This window comes from Opisthocomus hoazin, chromosome 7 (assembly GCF_030867145.1).
Source record: "Opisthocomus hoazin isolate bOpiHoa1 chromosome 7, bOpiHoa1.hap1, whole genome shotgun sequence".
NCBI lineage: Eukaryota > Metazoa > Chordata > Aves > Opisthocomiformes > Opisthocomidae > Opisthocomus > Opisthocomus hoazin.
This window is the reverse complement of record NC_134420.1, coordinates 65871824-65896630: the sequence shown is the minus strand read 5'-3', so window position 1 is coordinate 65896630 and position 24807 is coordinate 65871824. Positions and strand designations below refer to the sequence as shown.

The 24807-nt window shown below is 41.2% G+C and overlaps 1 protein-coding gene across 2 annotated transcripts in view; it reads right to left on the bottom strand.

Annotated features, from left to right (window-relative positions):
- The window catches only part of MNAT1 (MNAT1 component of CDK activating kinase), a 127010-nt gene that overhangs the window by 72230 nt on the left and 29973 nt on the right, over positions 1 to 24807 (bottom strand). For both annotated transcript variants that reach the window (XM_075426797.1, XM_075426798.1), the window contains 4 exons: positions 16318 to 16470; positions 14602 to 14675; positions 5802 to 5905; positions 1416 to 1556 (listed from right to left, as the gene is read on the bottom strand). In XM_075426797.1, coding sequence (XP_075282912.1) covers positions 1416 to 1556; positions 5802 to 5905; positions 14602 to 14675; positions 16318 to 16470 — 472 coding nt within the window. The remainder of the gene's footprint in view (positions 1 to 1415; positions 1557 to 5801; positions 5906 to 14601; positions 14676 to 16317; positions 16471 to 24807) is intronic.

Sequence of the window (24807 nt, the reverse complement as noted above, 5' to 3'; positions counted from 1 at the left end):
TTTTTCTGATTTCCTTCAAGGTTACACAGAGACTGTTCTCCTGAGTGTTACAGCGTGCGAATGTGTGTGCATTCATGTCCGTACACACGCATGTATTAAAAAAACTGAGACGTGAATCTTGTATAAGTAACACATTTACTGAACTTCTCTACACCCACACATCATCATTGCATTTCAGATGCAGAATCAGCAGTAAATTCAGCCAAGACAAGTTTAACACAATTTCCAGAAGTGGCCTGAGTTTTTCTTCAGTTGTCTGTACACCCCTCAAATGAATCCAAGCTTCATCGACTTTAAAAGGACTAACTCACTCACAAAAAGTCTGCAGTAAGAGAACATGACACACTCAAGGCAAGAAACCTTTTAGGTGCTCTGACTCAAAAAGGATGGATTAATGCACAAATAACTCATGAGGTTACTGTCCTCTTCTCCATCATCTCCCCTTTGCAAGGGTGGCTGAGCTCATGAAGTAGCTCCTGATTACCACTTTGCTTCAACACATCAGACTGTCAACCACTGTTCAGGGCTGCTTAACCAGCCAACAGTGGCAAGAGTTCACGTTACAGCTTACCCAGCTTCTAGCTCCTCTCTGTCCCCCTCACAAACTGCACCATCAGCCATGCACCAAGGCACACGCAACTGTCATGAGCTGAAGGCAAAACAAGCAGGCAGTTACATGGCCTCAGACATGACAGAACCCCACCCATCATACACCAGGTTCAAGGTGGAGTAGTCACCATATCAGCTATGCTAATGCAAGCCATCCTTGATCACAGGGAAAGCTTGTGGCTTTCATATAACCAATTAATTAAATAGAAATCTAGACTTACATACACAGTCAAATGTCAACTAATGTGTGAGCTGGTAGGGTAGCTGGACTCACTAAAGCAATTTCCAAAATATACCTGCACATGTCAACTAGCAACAAGAAAAGAGCTTTCAATGGAAGCTCACTAGGAAAGGAATGAACAAAAAACAAAACAAAAAAAAAAACCACACACATGTCAAAACAGGCAGAACCAGGAAAACAGCCTTATTCTAAGTACCCAAAGAAACCTTCTGCATTTTTCTTTGCTGGCATCTTAGCCAGGATTAATTTTGTGTTGAAACAGCCAAGAATGCTTTCCTGGAATTAATTTCTAACCAACACTGGACACTCTGGACAATGAGTCCAATTAAGTCTATGAATCTCAGAAGCACTCTCCCCCAGCCCTTAGCTTACCAAAACCAGAGTTGTTTGTAACACTGAAATGAATGACAGATGAGAGAACAGTAACACAAAACAAGCAAGACAGGCAAACAGAAAGGGGCAGATGTGTTGATTCCACACAGTTAACCATGGTAGAGATGAGTGTCAATGTCCCTGCTTCTTGCTCCACTACTGAGCGTTCAAAGCCTCTGGTTTTGTTACTTACCAGATCATCCAAGAGTGCCTGCTTATTTTTCCTTTTTATCATCTGTTGTAGTTGTTCTTCCTTCTGTATGAACAGTCGTCTTTGTTCGTTTTCCTGTCGCTCTACCTCTAGAGCTTCCTCCAGCTCTTCCTGCTCCCGTGTCTGAAATGAAAATTAGAAATCGACTCGTAGCAATCTTCCTCCTTAGGTGGACAGAGCTTGCCCACAGCTCTGCTGCCTACCAAAGGAACCTAGGACAGACCAAGCAATGGGAAAGCAGCCAAATTCTACCTTTTAAAGTAGAGCTTTACAGTCATTACAGACAATGATTCTACCTCCTCTTGCTGTTCAGCGCAAAGTTAGAACTTCTGCTTCCTTGTTGCTCTCTGCCATAGGAAGTAACCATCTGGATCTTGAATCTTTAAATGTTAGAGAATCACAATGGCTTTTCCTTATACCTTCACTCTAAAATGAACCCCTGTTTGCTCCCACGCACTCTACCTCTCAAGTGATGCAAGCGGGTGACCGAAAATATAATCCCACAATACTGTTCCTGATTGCCCCCCCGATCAGCTGCATCTTGTGTGCCAAGTCCACTGTGTGCTTAACAGCGGTGTAGAAGAAAAATAAGAAATTACAATTCTGTGAATATTAATAAATTATAAGATAAAACATATTTAAGCATGAACTGTAAAACAAAGTCACATTCCCAGAAAATGAGGAATTTTTCCTGTAACTTGGGTTGAATCCATGTGCCATAAGAGAAGAAAAGAAAGAAATAACTTGTACGTAGTGACCAGTTTTGTTTCAGGATTTATTTCTTGAGAAGTCTTTTTTAACCTGTAAACTATTAAGTCATCTGTATTTGAAAATCATAGCAGAAGAAAAAAATAGCAGGGCTCAAAGACAGTTGGAAAAATAGGATCACAGCTAAACAGCCTTATACAGAAGGAGGGAATGAAAAGAATGTCAGTTTGGTGGTAAGAAGGTATAGGACAATAACACACAGAAAACATTCTCCAAAGCTTCCCCAGCAAAAATACTAAAGCAAAGGGAGATTCAGTAAAAACACCGCAATACTTAAATTTTACAAAATTTAAATGTACGATTAATTTATAGAAGCAGTTTTAGCAAGACATTACTGCAGCCAAGAGCTTAGTAAAATCTGTTCTTGTAAAAAAAAAAAAAACCAACAAAAAAAAACAAACCTAAAATTATATTGTAAAGTACAGCAATCTGATATATGCCAGAATATGCTGACAAACATCCCTTTACTAGGCAGATCAAGCCAATGGGTCCCAGTGAGGCCCAGTTACTGGATGCAAGAGCCGACAGATCTCATCAGCCGCCACCGAGCCAACAGAAGCTGCCTTCACTTTGTAACCAGCAGTGACACTGGCAAAGAGCTGCTCACCAATCAGTGACCACCTGAAACTGGATTCTCTTTGCATTTAATGAAAGGAAACAAACAAACAAACAAAATCTCCAAGTTGCTAATCAGGATTATTTCTGAGAATTAAGGGATCTACTTAGTTCGGTCAACTGAAGAGCTCAGGGCCTTTTAAGACATTCCAAGGCTCTTCCACGTTTCTGTCTAAACACTGCCTGGAATTCACACTGAAACAGAAGAAAACTTCTAGGGAAGTGCTGGCAGACCTAGTCTGAAGAACCAGCCCAGAATAGTCAGAAATAAGGAAACTGACATACAAACCTAAACCAGATCAGACCACAGGAAAAAGGAAGAATTCTCACAAGTCATATCAAATTCTTTCTGAAAGGAAGACCAAACAAAACAGTAAACCAGAAGAGAGATGCACCCAATAGGCAGTGAGGGTTGTGTCAAGCTTAAGGGTAACCTAGACACAGTCCCAGCCTCTAAAGAAATAAAGGTCATCGTGGTGAAGCCTGGAGTAAAGTCAAGATAGCAATAGTAAGAAGTGAATAGAAAGTGTAGCATTTCACCCCACTCAAGAAAGGACAACTAAGAAAATTTAAATACATTCTCATCATGGAGTCCAGACAACTATTTCAAGACTGAACAAAGCGGCAAGTGAAACTGAACATCTAGTGACAAAGTACGAAGTAGCGAATTATCATACGACTGGAGAACTGCAGATATTTAAGGTAGAAGGCACATTTGGGAAAACTGTAGCCCACTCAGAGTGCAAGGCTTTATACATATAAAAAGTATATATAAACATATATAGAAAAATCAATTTATAATGACAAGAAAGCCCTTCTCCAAGAGTTCTTCACCATTTTATCCAAATCTGTCTACTTAAACTTTCTGTGCATGGTCCTGCATCAAATCTACACAGCTAATGGATGGGTTGGCACATTAGTAGCAAGGTCATTCGGCACTGGCTACAAAGATGAAGAGTACGGCTTGTATTGACAGAAGAACCACCAGTTATTCAAACCCTGACGTGACTGCTTCAGTAACTTAATATTTGGATTTGTAAGAAAGAATGACATGAGGACAGAAGTAGCAAAAGTGAGATGAACATAACTTAAAAGGCCACAGAGCTGGAGACATTAATTCATCAGTTAGAAACCAAAGAGGAGAAAACATGATGCACTACTTGACCACTACCGCTTTTGAACATCGCCTATGACATGAGAGAAGAACAGTCTTCGGATCACACATGTCAATGTATTCTAGCAGATGATTCTAGCAGATGCGGGAAAGCAGTGTTCTTTATAAGAGGCTGTTAAGATCTTGACTACAATGCTGCATCCAGTTCTAGTCGCCAAACACAAATTTGAACTGGAACATGCAAACAGTAACAAAAACAACAAGAAGGACAGAGAATATCTATATTCCTCAGAAGCAAACTATTACAGTGGACAGAAAAATTTGTCAGTCCAAGAATGAAGGGACAATGAATAGCCATAAGAAGTTTAGTTGAGAAATTAGGACACCTTTTACTATTTCAGAAGAAAAGATGTTCCAAAACCTGACAAAAAGAGCTAGAGGGAGAAAGTACCCTTTCAACTTTCAGGAGAGGGGGAAATTTATGGGCAAGATCCCACAGCTTTTCTAATAGCAACTGCATCAAGTCTATTATTTTGTTTCAATTGTTGAAATGGAAATAAAAAAAGAAACGTCTCCAGATCTCCTGTAAGCCTGGACTCACGCAGGCTTGCCGGCTTCCACCAGACAGCCTCTAGCACAGCAAGACCATAGAGTACAGAAAACAGCAGGCCCACGGGGCCTGGGTGGGTACGGAGAATTACTGTGCTGCTTGATAGGATCACCCAGCTCGAGCACAGGCGGTCTGCGAGTCATGTCCGTGGACGGAAGGTGGGCTGCAGGCAAAGCACACTACTCTCATGGTGACCCCAGAGGTTGCACCTACACTGTAGAATAAGACATGTCACCAAAGATCCGGCAGGCCTCTTCGAGCTCTGCAGCATAGGATATTGCACAGTGTCAGAGACAGGATAACAGATCAGAGATGGACCCCTAGGGAAATTTCCTTGCCTTTAAAAGGAAGAGGTTCAAACAAACATTTTTCAGATTCCAGTCTCCTCCTGTGAAATCCTAGAGCTAAAGAAATCACTGGGAGTTTTGCCACAGACTTCAGGGGAGTGAGGATTTCACCCCTACTGATTTGAAAGCAAGTCCTTAGTGCAACTGGAATACAAACACAAAAACTTGTTATGTCACACACTGGGCAGACATTTTCCTTCAAGAACTGATAACAATGTGTATTTTTATACTGAAAAAATATTTAAGAGATTAAACTCTTCTCACAGAAAGAAACGCTTGCAAGTTTATTTTTAAAGAACAAAATGATTTCCGAGCTGTATTTTAATGAATGAATCTTCAAAGAACCACATGTTTTGCATACAGATCATATATACAATACTCCTGATATTACTGTTATCAGCTCTTGAACAAAAGTTTTAATGTTTGTTTCAACATCTTTCATTTCAAATTTTGCATAAACCAGACCTGTGCTTTCCCTCAATTTTACAGCTCTCTCCTGGGGGCTTCATAATGTCTGCGTCTGGATTCCTTTTTTACTTCGGATGAGAAAGGAATGATTGTCCTGGTATAGGAAAGAACTTGGTCTCTCCTGGATATTGTCCAATGACACTGCCAGCACACACGCAGTGGTGATGTATTAGATGCAGATTTTACTGTCTGTCCCTCTTTTCAACTGCTTGCCAAAATAAAGCATAACTATATTTCAGCTATCAATTCAATCTCTTTAAGCAGCACTAAACGTCAGCATCGCAGAACATTAGGGTATTACGGTTTTTGAATATGAAGTGAAATATGCACAGTGTCTTCAGCTTTGACTTGTTTTTACGACACTACAGAAAGTACACCACTTTGAAAATCCTTTAATTCTTTAACTAATGAATAACAATTGTAGGGGAGAGGAGAAGGTAACTAACCAGTTTTATCTTATTTTTCTGAATGACTTCTTTGTTATCCTTCTGGTACAGCTCCATTTTCCTTTTGGTGTTCTCCAAATCCACATTGTTGGTCAAGTTAAATACTATATAAAAATTAGAAAGATAAAAGGTAAAAGCATTATGTTGGCATGCACGGCTATGACAAAGAAATACTACCTCTATGTTCTCTATCCTTTCTAGCACCAGATATAAACATTGCAATAACAGAATTTATTTACACATGCCCTGTAAAGCAAGACAATCTGCTAAATCACTGCTAACTTCGACAGAAGCCAGCCTTTAGGTCTACACATCCGCAGCAGATGAAGATTTGAGCGCTGCATCCTATTTGGTGATGCTGATGATACATATGAATAAACATAACGCTATTTGTAAAACATTGACAGTTCCAAGTAGCACTTACAGCTAAGAACACAGTGATTCTTGTAAAATTAAATTAGTCTAAATACATACTAAGACAAGGTTAGAAATTAAGTCATTCCATTTCATAAGATTATCTAATATACAAATACTACAGAGACCGCTCAAATTCTCCGGCACGCAAAAAATTTTCATGTTACTTGATAACTTTAAAGGCATCAACGCACAACTACCTTTATTATGAGGAATCTGTAGATGCATCCAGATTAATAGGTTCAACGGCATTCTTTTGATGTCTCTCGATAGTGACAGACTGTATCTCACGTAATTATGAACAAGCAGGGTCAGCCAGCAAGCTCCATAGTTTAGCACAACATTCCCAATTATCTACACATGGCACAGAAGATACCTCAAGAAATTTAACAGTTTCTATAATCAACAGCTTGAAAGATGTAGATGGTTTGGACGATTAGTAATTTGATCCAATGCCTGAGCCTTTCACCTCTAGGTCACCAGTTCAGTTGTGGGTCAAGTGAATTCCAACTGAAAGCCATTATCACCAGGAAGACGCTGGTCATCACCATCCAGAGTTGATGCTGAGCTCATGCCCTCGGCCGTAAAGCTACTGAAGACTGCCAACGTACAGCACTTAAAGCCTCAAAGAGCTTTGTCACGTGGCTACAGTAAATGTACAAGAGCATCAGGGAAACATGCACTGCCATTGACAAATCCTTCACAAGACGACAACAGCACAGCGACTGCACTAAGTCAAACCCTAAGGAAGGGAAGAAGATTCTAGCGGCACAAAACTCTAAAGGTTTCAGTTCAGTTGTCTCTTCCTAGGTTCTCACTGATCGGGCCAAACAAACCGTGGGCACATGCACCACTGCTAAGTCATTTGTACAAGTAAGGCTGCCAGAGAGAAACAGAGGGAAGAAGCAGGAAGCCTGTGTTGTTACTCATCAGAACAGCACCCATCACAGTTCGGTAAAGATTATATCCCTTCTTTCGTCCTCTCCACAGGTAACATGGCAGAAATGAGCTTTTAGGAGGGTTCTCGGTAAGTCAAACCATGAGTAGCCTAGACTGGCAAACCAGATGAGAGCAGCAAAGGAAACAAAGAAATCAAAGCAGGGAGCAAACCGATGGGAGAAGAAAACAGAGAAGGTCCAAACTGCCAGAGTTGTGGGACACAGCTCAGTTCCAACCCAGCTGTACGGCAGCTCACGGCTACCAACAAGAGGCAGTCCTGCTCCTGGGTCCCTCTTCCCAGGCACGGGTCTCACCCCTTCCCCTGCTCTGAGTCCAGGACTCCCTGGATGCTTTGCGGTGCCAACACAAACCCTCCAGTAATCTGAATTGGCTCAGCAAGAGGGCTGGATAAGTGCCAGAGATGGGACAAGGGAAGGAACAGAAATGTACACACAGGAATAGGAATACTCTCCTTCCAGGAGTACTGAACCACCACATCATCTTACTCTTATCAGATTTATTCAATCCTTCCTTGAACTACAACAAAAAGGGCTAGACAAGATACAGCTGAAGAAATTCCTAGCCTTAAACAAACAAACAAAATGCTGTCTTTTTTCCCGTCTTTTCCAAATACCACACAATATCAAAAGGACCAACTTCTTAATTTAGCCTGGCTCCTCAATCAGATGAACTCTTCCACCCCCATGCAATCACCCCCACTTTAGAAGTGATCCGAGATCTAGGCTTGTTTTATGGTTTAAACATTTGATGGGGAATCAAAACCTGGGTCCATTTTCCAACTTTGCTACTGGTCCTGGGCAGATCACTTGGCCTCTATACTGGAGGTCTCCCACTTGTAAGGACCAAGAGGGGGGATATATAGCTTCCTCCTCTCCTATGCACAGACTGCTGACTCTTCTTGCTATAGCTACATGCAGCACCTACCGCTGTCATCTTGATCTCATCTCAGCTGGAACTTCTGGGCACTGCTATAACCCAAACAAGACATTCAAAGTTCAGCGCCTTGGTTTTTGGAAGCAAGCTACCCATTTCAAATTTTTTTTTTTCCTTTCCAAAAGGCATAACAACTTTTTCCAATCTCGTATTGCAACATATACACACTTTCTGGTCACTGCAACATTTCCTTAGTAAAACGCACTATTTTACTCTATATTTTTAGTATTTTAATGGGGATTTGACCTCCAACTTTCCAAGCTGCAGTTCCCAGCTGACAAGTAGCTTAATATTTGAGTATTACAGCAGAGAAGAATTGTCATGTGAAAATGCTGGCATACAATCAGATCAGGGCTCTGCAACAACAGCAGCTGCACGGGAATGTCAGCACTTCCTACAACTTAAATCCACACACCAGCTCCCTGAACTCTTCAATGACGACACAAGAAAGAAATAGCATATGAGACATGCTGTGCTAGCAGGATGCCCAGATGCCACCTTCAGGTGCAAGAGGAGCAGCAGGATGAGATGCCAAATGCCTTTAGGCTCCTGAACATCTTGGGTATTTCTCTAAAAATAGTCTAGCAAATCAGAGGATTTTTTTCCCTTCTTTCTCAGTTTTCTTTAATAGGTTCAACCAGTCACAACCTAAGTTTGTAAAACAAAAACCACAGTATTTAAAACTCTTACTGGGGAAATCACACAAATTTTAGATAGATGTAGATGCCTGCCTTTATTTGGAACTACTTACAAAAGTGGGTTTATTTTGCTACTTGATATGAAGTAACATTTCCATGTAACAGATACGTTTCTGCATCAACATTAAGAAAAAATTTTCAATATCCACCTGCATAGCCACCTTAAATGCCCACTGCTCTGCCTGCAACAAGGTGAAAGATGGTTTATTTCCCCTTCTGTTTTCCTGATGTGGCTGGAACCAAACCACAGGTAAAACCCTCTCAGTCAGACCTGCTCGTACCACGCCGATTCTGCTCTGTCAGCCTTACGCTGCTCTTTCATTTGAAGATATGGTAGGACATCAGCAATCAAAGAGTCATACTTCCAGCACCCTCAAAGAGCAGAGTAGATTTCTCCCACTGAATACTGATTCATAGTGATTGCAGAGCAACATTAACTTGGTCCTAAGAGTCTGCTCCTTAACACTAACTTGTCCACATCTCAACTTAAAACACCGAAGAGCTAAATTTTGTTGCAATGGTGTTAAGACCTGGATGCCTCTGTATCAACATCAGTGTCAACAGTTGTCCTTTAATAATTAAAAACAATTAATAATAATTCCTTCCTACAATGAATACTCAGGAGCAAAATAACACTGTGCTCTTTGACACTGCATGGTTATTAATGGCCAACCAGCCAGCCAAAACATCTTCCAACGTATTTTCTAATATACTTTTCATGAGCTTCAAACGTCTTTTCATCAACATTCAGAGAATACAAATTCTTGCCATTGCATCCTTACAATTACGGCTGACAAGTCCATTTTGTACAGGGTGCTAGGCCACAAAAAAATAATTAAGATATTTTTTCTCTTCTCCCTTGTCCCCTCAACAACTTACCTGGCATTTAAAAACTAACAAGTATCAAATCAAAGAACACAGTCACCTATACTCAACATCTTACCTTTACATAGCTAGGACTATGCAGGTTTGGTTTTTTTTTCATTTGATTTCCTTTTTGTTTTGCCAGAAAATTATTTTAAATATAATTCTTCCAAATGTTCCCTTTTTAAAAAAATACAACAAAAGTTATAAAACTGCAAGAACCAGAAAGAGTTAAAAAAACCCTAACTCATATGCTGAAACAATATTGGTACAGATCTGAATATGACTGGCAAAGCAGATGGCTAGTTTGAAAAGGTTTCAAAGGGAAGCCATTCTTATTTTTTTGTCTATGTTGAAATATAGCATAAGCCGATACAAGAGGTCTGAAACCCTTCAGGGAAAAGAAACAGAAGCTGTTTTGTATGCAACAATTATTTATCTACTTATCCATCTCACATTGGTTGGTTTATAAAATGACTTGCCTTGAGACATCTGTTGAAGTATAACAGGAAGACTATTGTGTTTTTCTGAAACATTTAATTCTATTTAGGTAAAACTCCCTACTTCTGAAATTCAGCCTTTACCAGGAGATTTTTGCTGCTTTTCAAAACAACGTTTATTAAGCAATTCTACAACAAACAGAGAAATATTTTCCTAGTTATAAAAAAGAAAATGAGACAAAAAAAGTTTAATTGTATGGCAAAATAATTTGTCCAGAGACGCAGCAGTACGAATGTCAGTCCACTGCAGGACAAAGTCCATCAAAGTCTCCCTGCTTTAGTCTGAGACGCCGCAAATTTTCTGAGACTTCTCCTCCTAGTTCCTCAAAGGACAGCAATGTTACCACGTAAAAAATATTTACTACTCAAATAGAAGGAACATTCCTTCTCTAGCAAGATCGGAGACCATTACTCTGATGACAGTGTTTGATCTGCTTTGCTGGTATGAGACAGATGAAAATTTAAAAATTAGTAGTATTATTTATTAGTAGTAGTAATATTAGATTAATATCAACAATATTCCCCCCACCCTACTACAAACAACTCCTTAATTATCATCTTCATAAATCGCCAGCTAAAGATTGGGAATGGCAACTGCTTTGGGCAGAGCCCTATGAAGGGAGACACCACCACATCCCAAGTCTGCCCACGGAGTCCAGAGCTACTGTGGCACCTTCTGTTGGCGCTTCCAATGCCTGGCCCCTGTACTATTAAGAGAGGTAGGAGAGGGGTGAGGGGAGAAAAGACAGAACAGATTTTAGCATGTCCCTTGCAAACAACATTCCTACGATCATAACAAAATTATTATCAGAAACAAAAGAAAATCCACAGCTAAGCCAGAAAAATCTAGTTTGTTATTAATAATTATTTGTTTATCCTCAGTTGTCTTTTATTTGGCCAATAAATTTCCAGAAAAATACCCTAGCATAGTAATAACGGATTAGAATCACTCAGCCCCATCGGTCTTTCATGATCATTTTGGCTGGAACAGTGTGGTACTGAAATCTTTGTTTGGAGGAGATGACTGAAATGGATCTTTGATAAAGCTGCCCAGTTTCCAGTTGGGTTATTCCCATAGTCAGGACCAGCAATACCACCCTCATGCAGATACACTGGGTGGGGGTGGGGCGGAGGGGAATCCCACAAACCAGTAAACAACCCAACCCACAAGTGATCATAGATACCAAAATCCTTTCTACCCAAGGATCGCTCACGAGAGAAATGTTCTGAGCAAGACAAGGCACCAGGCAGATGGTATTGCATAAAGTCTTAGAGGAGCAACGAGATACAGGAATCCGCAGGGCACAAACACGGAAGCCTCCTTCCAAGTTGAATGTACTGAATGTTCTTAAAAAGCAATAACTGCTGTTAACAATTGTGTTGCGGCAATGCCTGGAGGCCTCACTCAGGTATCAGGAGAACAGTGCCAGGCAGTGTGCACACACGTGCGAGGAGGCGGGCCCTGCTCTGGAAAGCTTACACACCAGGTTTCGAAGAACTGGCTGCGGAGATGCGCTGAGGAAGAAGAAAACCTTGGGGGAAGAAGAAAACCTTGCAGATAAAGCCAGCAAAATTTGCATGACGTCCACAGACTGTAACTTGTGGCAACACTCTAAGGTTTAACCTTGCCCCTCTCATCACAGGGGCATGGACCTGGCTTACTCCTACTGATGTTGTCCACACCTCTCCCAAAGGCAGGCTTTAACCCTTTCACTTTATTTTCCTTTCTAGTGTTAATGACAACAAACTGTGTTTACAATGTTCTCAAATTGTCCGACTGATTTTTCTTCTGGGGAAAACCCGCTTTAAAATGTGGTTTCTATTTAAAGCCTTGTATAACACATTTTAGCCCAAAGCACTATTTAGTGGCTACATTCTAGACCACTTCAAAAATGTGTTTTTTATAACAGAAATCCTATGGAGGTGACTACCCTAATGTTTGTTTGACCTTCCCCTCTCACACTTTCGCTATACCACCCAACTCTTTTCTTTAAATAGAAAAAGTCTGTAGGTATAACAATCCTGATATGAAGGGGGAAAATGTGTTTCAGGTGAGGTTACATATATCACATCAATGGAACAAGACAGTGCAATTGCTGCAAATGTTGGAGCTGGCCTACCTGAAACATTTTGAAAAAAACTACCAGAATTGTGCCAGGGTCACATCAAGTATACTTATATAGGATATTTACATTTTGCCTCTGCAAGCAACTACTTCATTTAATCCCCCATAACAACTTAGAAAACAAGACACCAACAAAAAGAAAACAGGGTAAAGCTGCACTTTGACCCTCCCACAGGAAAACTGAGCATTTGTGGCAGGTGGAGAAAGGCGAGATCCAGTTCTCCGCTTCCTAGCTTCCTAACCTGGCAGCTTGAACAACCACCACCAGCTACTGCCAACCTGCTGTACATCGGCTCCACAAGACAAAACTTTGCGCTGCGTGACTACACTCTCTCTTTCCCATCTTGCAGACTAGCTTTTCACATGTACAAACAAGCAGAGAATTCACATCCACAAAAAAAAAAATGAAATAAATACTCTCAGTAATGAAACATGAAGTAACCGTACAGAATCGAAGACACCCTTAGCGCACGGTTCAGCCATGTCATACACAACACGCGCAAAGACACTGGAAGCAGTCACGCTATCGCTACGTACCAGACAACTGTCGGGTGCAGAACTCTGCCCAGTAGCGCGAGAGCAAGATGTGCGCAATGAGCTTTGTCACCAGGGAAAGGAGAACAGGGCTTGACTTCTTACTCAAGGTGGTGGTCTTGAATCTAGCCTGTCCTCCAGCTTCTGATCTGCCTGAAGTCAGTAGATCATCGACGACTCCTTTGACAGTGAAAGTTAAGATCCTTCTGACTGCACCCCATCTTTCCTCTCATCACCCTGGCTGCTACGAGAAGAAACCAGGAGGCAGTCGGACTTCCTATTCCTTTCAGTATTTTAGGTGTCCTTTTCAGGCAACTAACTCGAATTCCTAACAACACTTCTCTATCGAGCTTCTTCACTATGCATTTGCAGGGCCACCATAACTATTGACAAACTCTTCTCCACAAGGTGACGAAGACCAGCCATGATTTCTGCTGCTTCTAAACCAAACTACCAGCACAGGCTCTGGAACCATTTGAAATTAAACACTCTAATCTCAAGAGCTGGAGAATCATAACATTCTGCACAAATCGATAAGGTTAAGCAACTTCAGGCAAAACTTCAACTCCCTTATCACAGATGCTGAAAACCCCTGCAACAGCGGCAAGTGGGAAATCTGTATTTAATGCTACTTAAATAAAACACAGTTTTACTTTCCATGAGCACACAGATTCTTCCAGTATCCTCTGGCTAAGATACAACCATTCTTTCTACTCATCCCCTCCTTCCCCCGCACCATCCAAAAAAACATACAAACAGAACTACACCCACATTATCTCCTCCAGATATCTGGACCCATAGGAGTGTGCCTGGTACTTCCCAGCCAGATGAACTGGGTCTCCAGCCTCAGCCTTGTGATGCCAACAAAAATAGGATACACTACTCACAGCAGTAAGCATACTGGATACATTTCTACAAAACACCACAGCACAAAGAGGAGCAAGGGCTCCTTTGAGAAACCAAAGTGGAGTGTCATCTCCACGGTTTCCTTCAAATCACATTCACTGCCCCTCCCACATGTTCTAAGCTACCTCTTCTTCCTCCAGGACAAAAAAAGAAAAGCCTCAGAAGCTCATAAAACCCAAGAAACAAACCATTTAAGAGTGCCGCCTTTGAACACATCCTTGGTTTTCTAAGCAAAATCCATCACTCCACCACAAATCACAAGTGTCCCTAACTAAGAAGAAATAAACTCTGTTGATAACATAGTCCCTTCCCCAAAGGGCAAAGTTCTCCTTCAACTAATCCAAAGAGAAAGAAATCAATGTCTGTTCCTAAACTTTCTCCTTCTGCATAGCAACATAAAATGCTACCACAGTGGTATGTAAGGTCATCAGCTTCAAAGCACCTTCAACTACTGTACTTGCAGCAGCAAAAAGCAATGAAAGACGCCATATGGCTTCTGTCATGGTAGATAAAGCTAATGGACCCACATAACGAAAATTTCAATTTCTCCTCTCTTTGTTTAATCTTCCCCAGTGCAGTACCGACAACCCCCCTGCAAGCCTCTCTTTTTCAGCTATAAAGCACTACTTCCTCTTTGAATCATGTTTTTTCTTTGTCAGGTAACATGTTTTACTTAAAGATGTCCTACAGTTCAGCAAATACGATTAAAAATGTACAGAAAAAAGTAATCAGATAAACATCTGATACTATGATAAATCCAATTACAGAAATTCAACTTAGACATTCTCATAGGCAGCTGAGTCAGAAGATAAAAGCCTACGGTCTCATGAGCACAGCACATCAAAAATGCAAGCATTAAGACTTACCAATTTCTTCTACTTCTTCCAGGAAATCATTATATTCACTCAGACTGGCAAAGTCATCCTCTCTTTTATTGTATCTTTAAGAGAAGGGAAACAAGTATTTATATAACACACAAAGATGCAATTTCAACTCAACAACGCCCTTGCTGTAAGCATATCGACCTAGTTTTATCAGCTGAGTGCTCCATGGCTCCCACAACTGACCACCACACAGAACCTTCACAAGGAGAGCGAAGTGCTGGCTACAAAGCAAAGGAGCCAGCCTGCCATAAATGGGTGCTGTCTTTGCCTACTGTTTGCCGATGCCTTTTCCAGGGTTACAGGTAAACAGGAACACAGAGGCTAGGACAGACTAATTCCAAGCCAGCCCTTCAGCACAAGAAACCTCTTAACAGAGGACAACAGTAACACCCACAAGAAAAGCTTTTCTAGAAGTATCAGGAAAGGGAGCTTGGCTTTCTGCCAACAACAGAAAGCCCATGTCAGCAGTAAACTGAAAATGCTACGTAGTTATCTTATTCCATATCAATAGATCATTCCAAAACTCATTTATCCAACTCTTGATAGCTGGAAAAAGTAAAAAGATGAAGGGACAACTGTCTAGAACATGGACAGCCTCGGAAAGTCAAAATACACAGGCTTTCCTCCCAAGAACACAAAAAACTGAGAATCTGTCTGCTCTGTGGACCAAGATACATGACATCCAGGCCAAACTCAAATTTGGGGACATTTTTTCTGTCTACCAAAAATTAATCTAGCAAATCCACTTGGGCAAAGCATTTTACGTTTTCCATTGTAACTACACTTCATTCCGTTTTCAGTCAACTATGTTGACTTCATTCCAGTTTGACTTATGTTAACTTCAGTAGACTTTATAATCAAACATCAAAATTATTACTACTTTCTACATCAGCATCTTGGTATTCAACAACACAATTTCCCCACATCTCAGCAATGTCATGTGATTCATTTAGTATTGTACTAAGTCTTAGATAAAGGCTGACAAGCTTATAATTTACCTGTACATTCATTTTTGGACACACAACTCTCCAGGTTTGTTACTTTCCATCAGACCTTCTTCTACCAAAACATCAACTGGCTCACTTATTTTCCTTATAAAATGTGGTTTCTTAGCCACAAGGAGTGAGACGCAATTTTAGACCTCATTTATCTTGATTCCACGAGCTCTCAAATCTGTATGGCAGACTAGTAAGCAAGACGTGTAAGGAAGCATTTCCAATAACAATCGCTGTGTGAAGTAGAAAACAATATGAACACAGCTTCTCTTTTGTCCATTTTCATTTTGAAGGGAACTGGCCTTCCACTCTCAGAACAGGTCTCCAGGGAACAAAACAATCAAGGTCCTGTTTCTTTCCCCACTCCCATTTCACCCCCTCCAAGGGAAAGCAGCTGTAGTCCTCACTATCTAATCATCTCCATTTAGGAGGCAAGTCTCTGCCAAAGGAGGCCACACAGAAACACCCAACATTTTCTAATGCTAAGGAATCCCTCAAGGCTGTTGAGAATTCAGTCCTCAGTTGTTGCACAAAATCAGATTCCCTGAAATCTCTCAGTGTTAAATGGAGACAAGTTTTATGGGTTCTTACTTCAAAACAAACAAAAAAACCTCCTCTGTACTATGGAGGTAGAAGTCAATTCTTTTAAAACAGCAATCCATGCAACACGTCCACCTTCTGTTATTTAACTGGTAACACTCACATTTTCAGCACTTTCTTCCGAATTTCCACTTCCTTGTCGACAGCAGGATCCTCGAAGAGCTGTACCCTGAAGTTGCTCTTCCGCAGGGGGGTATCGCACTCCTGGCAGTTTCCAGCCCCTCTCACAAAGAGCAGTTCCACACAGCTCTCACATCTGCGGGAGACAGGAAGGGGTAGAAAGGCAGACACATGTTAAACACTAACTGAAACGCAGCATTGCCCCCGTTTTTGGTTGGTTCCCCACACACACACTAGAAATACACATCGCATCTCCCCTTGATTTCACTATTTCTTCAGCACCCAGCAGTGGCAAGGAGGCAAGGGCTCTCCACCGCGGCTGAAAGAAACTCAGCAGCACAACTGCATTTAATCTCCCTGCCCAAACACCTCAGCCTCTTTGCTGAGACTGAAAGTTAATCTAAAGGCAATGACAGGGGTTGTGTCAATAGGAAGCTTGTTTATCGACACCATCAAACTCATTTTGCGTGGACCAGATTGCAATATCCTTATTTACTCTGAGCGCTGCCTTGCTGCACAAAAAGCCCCGTTTGTTTTCTTGATGCCGTTCACCGTGCAAGGTACTACTCAGCACAAGCAGGGATGCAAATCTTCCTCAGAGCCCTCCAAGTACCTACCAATACTACCATGGAGGAACTGCTGTAACAAACGTGAGCTAAGCTCCAGCCCAACACAGCTAAAGTAACCAAAGTACCTTTTTAACCGGTGATCAGCATTATGCAGCTCTCCTGTGCCTTAATACTTGTAAAACTGCACTTAAAACACACTTTGCAGAGGCTTCACAGAAATAAACCAAATATACCTTTCTGGGTTTATTTCTTTTCTCTTAATGAAGATTTCAGATTTTAACAAGACACTTGCTGACCAGTCAGTTGCTATTTAATGAAGGAAGAACACACAACATGAAAGCCAAATTAAAAAAGTACTTGGGTACTAATAATGGGCAAATTTCTAGCAAAGGACACCACCTGCTGCCATCATTTCCTACTGCTGGGGAGGCAAGGGGGTGCTTATTTATAGCTTCGGTACGTTGAAGCCAGAACAGTTGTACATGAAGGGCGAAGCTGTATTGTACCTTTACAAACTCAGCACAAAAGGTAAACAAGTTAAGAGAAACAATACTGCCATGGTTGCGAAGGATCTTAAACAGAACTTTCACCCCACTGACCTACCCCCAACTAAACTGGTTCCAGTACTTACAGAGGCAGAGCTGGCTAGAGCCAACCAGTTGTACCCAGTTTCTGTTTTCAAGATTAGAACATGCAAAACAAATGCAATTGTGTCTTACAATTAAAAAAAAAATCAGAGCAATTTTTTTTGTTAACACAAGTAGAACTACAGTTTTAAAATGCATTTTGCACAGCAGCTGCCAACACTAAAGAGCAAACCTTGAATTCACTTGGACATTTTCCTGCTCAAGAATCCCCGCAGTTAGAAAACCAACCACTTTTAAATACAATTTATCTGAGAAGAGAAAGATCAAATCATTTACCACACTAGGCCCGAAATTCAGAAAATTACTGGGACATCAACTCAAGAAGTATGCTTCTTTATGAAAATATTTTAGCTCACTACTCTGAGAGAAGCAACGCTTGGTGCACAACAGAAGGCAAGGCAGGGAAAGGGTTTTCTCCTTCCTCCCCCAACCTGTCTGTGCACGCAACAGCCCAGCACATAAGGAAAGTTTTCACTGTCTCCTTCGTTTTGGCAGCTCGTGCTGTTTGTACGTCTCTTTCAACACAGCAACCAAAGCACAGCAAAAAAACCTGCCTCCTCTTCCCTATTTTTAAGTTATAGAAAAGGGAGTGTAAAGCTACAGAACTTGGCAGATGGATCCAAGTGCAGGTGTTTGTATTGTTTTTTTATCTCAGTATTGCCTAAGGACCAACAGAACAGGGTCTCCATGTGCAACATATTACACACAGACAGTAGCACCTGAAACTACTTCACTACTTGTTCTCCCCCCCCTTGCCTAAATCAAATATATTTCAAGTTTACACAGGACTTGACTATGGAGAAAATCCCTCCTTGGAAAATCACTTCATACAAGTGCTTCAATGCCTTCCCCAAATGGGAACCAGTGTTTCTAAGGCTGGAAAATAGCTTTCCACACAAAAAGAGAGATGAGTCAACACCTCACTATGGAAATCCCACATCAGTTGATCAAGCTCTCACTCACTCATGCATGTCCACCCTTATATGTATTCATAGATAATTCCTTCTGAATTCTAAAGGGGTTATACAGGACAAGTCAAGGGCAGACCTGGATTCTGTCCAGATCCCGCCTGCTCTCCACCTCTGGTTAGATTTAATACACACAGTTAGACCCCAAGCTTACTTCCTAGCAGATCTGTCATTCTTGCCCCCAGAAGCCACAGCCACTTTCCCAGCGATGGCAAGTGTGCTTGGTCACACATTTGCACCTCATTCTCGAAGGAAAAAAGCCATCTCACAAACACCTCTCAAAGGAGATCCTTTCAGTTTCACTGCAGACTGCTGAGGTCAGAGCACACGCCAACACCAGGAAGGCAGGTTTCAATAAAGATGGATTTAATAATTTATTTCATATCTTGAAATAAAGACTTCAAAATGTGACTTGTTAAACACTTTTTAAAAATATAGTATGAATTCTTTTTTTTTTTTTTTTTAAAAAAAACACAGATGCAGCAATTTATGCGACCTCACCAAAGGTACCCAACCCACACAACAGCTGGACATCCCAGGCAGCACGTGGGGACACTCAACACCACAGCAGGCATTCCAGAGCTCCAGAGCAGCACACAGAGCACATCCATTCAGGTGATCCCTCCATTGGCTTGCAAGTCCAACTCTTCTCCATTTACCTCAGTGTAAGGACAGTCTGACTATGGAAGCAGGACATCATTCAGTGCATCTTTTCGTTGAATGGGTTGGAAGCAACCTCAAAGATCATCTCATTCCAACCCCCCTGCCACAGGCATGGACTGGCCAACACACCATACATGGCTTTCCCCAAATGAGCAAAGCACCAAAACACCTGCTTAACCTTCAAACCACAGCCAAAACAGGTGGCCACATGTTTTCCTAAATTAGGAGCCTTAAATCAGTGATTTTTAATACGCATACCTGTATTACGTATGCATACATGCTACATCTATAGACTAACGATGACAAATGCTCATGCTCAAAAATCAGGTCTATGCATCTGTTCAAAACAGAATACGTCTGAAGACAACAGCTTCAAGAGGTCTAAACAAACACTCAGGGTGTGATATTGCCAACTCTCCTCTTCACCCTGAGGTTGTACTGCCTCTGTGATCCATGTTTCATTTCACACATTCACTAAAATCTTTCATTACCTTCTGAATGTAAATTTGTATCCTGAGAATAGGTAATCCGGAATAAGACATCCACAGAAAATGCCCAGGGAGTTAGGTATGCATGGATGACAGAAGAAGGCTACTTGTAATGTCACCAACAAAAGCAATCACAACACCTCCAGAAATAATCGTCTCCTGCACCTCCACACCAGAATAATAACCATCAGTACACTCATTTTCATTTCCATGGATACTGGTTTCATCTGTCTTGTTCTTCTCTTTCATCCCCACGAAATATAAAACAAACGGCTCTGTCTCTATTCAGTCTAGAACAACGCCACACTTTTGAGAGAAGCAAGCAGTAAGGCACCTAGATAGTTTGGCACCATCAATGAACAAATAGCACAACATGCCTTCACGTCAGTGTTCAACGAGTTCAGGATCAGGACCATACTAAAAACACTTTTGGTACATTGGAGAAAACAAGGAGAGGTTCCTCTCCATCAAGCTGTTCAGATATTTATCAACTAAATTACACTTACTGGAACTGAGTGTTTGTTTTGGACAAAGTGCCTTCAAAGGATACAAGATTTGTGCCCATTCCTGCATTCCCCACATCTGCACACCCACCCTTCAGGTAGGGATGATGGCAGGTAAGGAACCAAGCCTCTTGGACACTGGACGGATGAAAGTGGCTCACAACATTAGCACAGCTTGATGGTGCTGCTTACTTTCCTAGCTTGGCTGCCAAGAGGGCAAACTAAACAGAATAAAGGAATAGGTATTTTCACAAACAGGAGTACAAGACAGTCTTTCTTTTAAAATTTTAGATTCTGCTGAGCATAGCAAAAATTTGCAGGACGTCACATACGCAGCCATTAATCATTTCAGAGGAAAAGAAAATCTTTATGGCTTTTGCTGTTGACTAGGAATATTACAGAGTGAGTTACTACCCTTCTATACAAAGGCTATTTTTAGTAAATATACTTATTAAACAGTATCAAATATTTAGAATCTCTAAGCCCTTCTTATTCAGCTTTTACAACCAAGATGTTTCTGGTATTTAAAGTAACACACAAAATGAACGATCCTCTCTACTATGGAAAAACCAATTTAGATTAAATAATAATAATAGAGCCTTCTACTTATAGCCAAGACCTGAACCACAAGCAAATGGAATGGAAAGAATCAGTAAAAAAAAATGTGTTTTCACTTGTTCCTCAATTCTGATGTCAGAGGAAATTTAGTTACAGAAATGGAATGAGACTTGATTTACGGTGAGGGAACATTAAAAAGCAATGGAAAAAAGCACACATGAGAAAGCTTACAAAGACATCTAGATTTTCAAATGAAAGACGCTTCTAGAAACATTCACAGGCTTTCTCCTTAGCTTGGGCTAGACAATTTTGTGTTCTTCTACAGAGATTCTTGAACTGAAACAAGAACGACGCAATTTGGAGCGAGCAGCTGTCAGACCTGTTTATTTCGCAACCTTCAGTACATTTAGCAGGTCCTCATAACCCACAGCGGTGCCTGCTACCCAGCCAAGAGTTCAGCGACTATTTGCAGTTGACCACCACAGGTTTATTTTCTAGGCAGACGGACTCATAGGCACAGCCTAGAAGGCAGGTTCTTCCCAGAGTCTACAGCAACGATGATCTCATCCAAAAAGCTAAGGGAACCAACCAAAAGCAATTTTTATCCCTGTGTTATGGGTGAGGGATCAAAATCCAAGGAAAGAGAAAGAAACATGGCTGCAATGACACCAAATGTTTCCAAGAGCCTCAAATAAAGCAGCTTACGAGATCAGTAGCTCCCTGAGGAGTAGCGAGTCGGGGGACACAATTAAGTCTTTTCCTCTAGACACCTCAGCTTCAAGAACTCAAAAATCCTTATTCGAGTACTTGCAGAAGCAGCTGCCTACGTGTTTTGGGCCATCTCTTCCGTGTCCACCAAATACAAGAGGGAGTTGGGAGAAGAAGATACCAACTACTCCTTCCCTCCTCCTCTGTTCAGATCCTGTGAAGTCCTACCAATGGGGATTTTTCTATCCTCATCTTGTAAGGAGACAACTTCAGAATGCTCTCAAAAGCTTGCGTGGCTGAAAAACCCACGATGGGTCTGTCTTCGACTAGTAAATAAATAGGTCTCACAAGCAGCACGCACGCCACGTAGAGATGCAGCTCATTATGGCAATAAGACCCATCTTGGATTTCAAGCAGAAATCACAACTCTGTCAATCAACCAATGAGAATTTTTTTTTTCTAAACACTGTTGATAAGCTCTCTTCAGTTGTCTGCAGCTCTCCTCCGTTCAGCCCACACTAACATGCACTGCAAGACAAAACCTCAGAGATCACTTTGCTAACATTTAACTTTTTTCAAAAGTACCAAGGCTTCACAGAGCTGATCTTAACCCTCCTTTAAACAACAAAGCAAAACCAAAAAAAGACTCCGGTACTCTCCCTATATCTGTATTGTGCCAATTCTCAGCATCGCCTGCCAAGCTACCAAGCATACAATCCCTCTTTCAGACTATTTAGATCTTTTGGGAAAAGGATGCGCACACACGCTTTGGTTTCGTTTCTGTTCTGTCAGATAAGTTCTGCTCCATACTGCAGAAAGGAGGAGGTTAAATCAGCCCAGACATCTCAAAAATGTAGGGGACACTAAGCCCCCGTTAACCCTATTTTCTGAACACCCATACACATAGCCTGCTATACAGACCAGTTCGTCTCAGCTGCACTCAGCAGAAAGCAAGCAGATCAGGTAGTGGTTGAACTACAGCCTTGAATGACTGGCATTTTAAGCAAAAAAAGACATACTGAGTCAATTAATAATAAACAGAAAAACATTTCTACCACCCATTGTGTTTCAACATCTCCATTACAAAACCATTTCAAGTGGCTTGGACCTGACAAGAGAGTTTGCAGAAAGCTAAAACTTAACTCACGTTTATCCAGTATAGATAAGCCTTTTCTTTTTTCCTAGAAAAAATAAAGAACCACCTTCTATGGTATTAACTCTGCATAGTATAGAGAAAATATTTCTTTAACTATTCAAATAAAAGTGGTTCTTTCTGAGATACTGCTGCCTAGTCAATTAAGCATACAACCATAAAAACCATGTCTTACAGCACAATTATGTCAATTTGGTCAAACAACAGGCCAACACTTGACAGGCCAATTCTTGACACTTCAAGAGCAGCTGTGTGGCATTGAGAAATAAGTGTTTTCACAATGACCAGGCATACCAAAATCGACCAAGAATTTACCCAATGTACCAGAACAACTACTTCAAATCCATTACAGTCTACTGGGCAAACACATGCATTAAAATAATAACTTGGCTATGTCAATAACCCTTTTATTATGCTTTTTTCTCTTCGAATAAGAACTTTTGCAAGTTTTCAGGGTTCTGAACAAATATCAGATTGGGTAGCTACCAGATTAGCAGCTGCCCACAGTACACCTGAACTTAAAACACCATTACAAAATTTCCCATGTCTGCCTAAAACACAAACTGCACTTTTTTTAGACATGATCCAGCTGAACACTACCCACTGTCTCACAAGGCAAAATTACTTCTTGTTAACAAGTCTAAGATCTCACACCGAACTCCATACAAGACACACTGCTCCCCTCTCCTTCCGCATCCGTCTGTTACCTTGTGAGCAAGCCCTGCGCCATGGTGTGTGCTGAACTGTCCCCAGAGCTGATGGGTCTTACTAACTCCAGTATTTTGAGCATTCACTTACTCCATCTTACAAAACACCTGCACATGCCAGAACTCACACCGGAAAAAAAAAAACTAGAACACAGATAACAGAAAATAAATGCTTTGGGGACTCATAATAGTCATGACAGATCTTTTACTTGATTCGAAACAAGGCTTCTTCTACCTTCTGTTCTGTACTTTCCACACATTTTACAGTGCGATGATGGCATGTGGAACCAAGACAAGGAAATACGGCTACATGGTAAAAGGGAAAAAAAATAAAATAAAAAGGTATTTGTGGCATAATGGGCTCTCCTGACCACATAACTGAGGGCTTGTCACAAGACACTCCTATATTTCATGTCTAATCTCTGAAAGTAAGAAGATAAAGTTGATAAGACACACATCTGTAAAAGAACCAGGCATGCAACCAAGGTTTTCCATAAAACCAACGGTGGCTTGGGGTCTCAGTGGGAAACACGCAAGTATTTAAAACCCTCCAATATCAAAACCTTTACCAATCTCTTGCAAATGTACCTGTTCAATGACCAGCGTATGTTGGCTTATCTCTCCCACTTTTTGGGAGGAACCAAGCCAAACTTCTGCCAATAGCACAGGTTTGTATTTCACTCCAAGCATAAAAAGCACACAGCCCAGTTGCCTTAAGCTATTCAAATACAGAGAGACAGTGTGGGTGTATGTACACACAACTAAAAACAACGGAAAAAAACAGCCTGTTGGAACAATAACTGCACCGTCCATCTTCTGGATAGCTCTGAAAACACTGTCAGTGCTCAAAAAGCAATGTGCAATGAAGAACTGTCCTCTCTACCACTAAGCTTGCTTGCTTTGAAAAGACTTAAAGAACAATCTGCCATGGCAAAGTGCTACATGGGAGCTCCTGCATAAATCTTGGTTTATGATACCATAAAATCAACTGTTTCTTTTTACCTAATTTGTTAGAAATTAGTGACTAAACTCAAAGATTAAGACACCAACTCCCATTCTCATGAGTAGGAGAAGCCTTAACAACCTTGAGTTTATACATGAAGCCTAGGAGCACCAAAATTGTATTTCTCTGTGTTAAGTCAGCACCAGTGCCAAAGAAGCTGCTGTAATCTGCCTTCGCACTGCCATACACTGTCCCTCCCTTGCTGTCCTCTCCCACAAGCCAGAAAAACATTTGTGCAGCCACACGGCTATTTGCTGGGTTATTTTTCAGCCAGATGAACTCTCCTATTTGGCTCACCGCATAGTTCACAAATGCTTGTGCCAGCACATAGCAAGGGGCAAACTGAAGGTAGGAATGAACAACCAGGGTGAGAAAGCTTCAGTGATATGTTGCCAAATATAAAGTCCCAGGCAAAGCAAGCATATCACACCACTATCATGAAAGTCTTGAAAGTCAGACATGTTTAAGACTCACTCATTAGGGAAGCTGAAGCACAAAGAGAACAA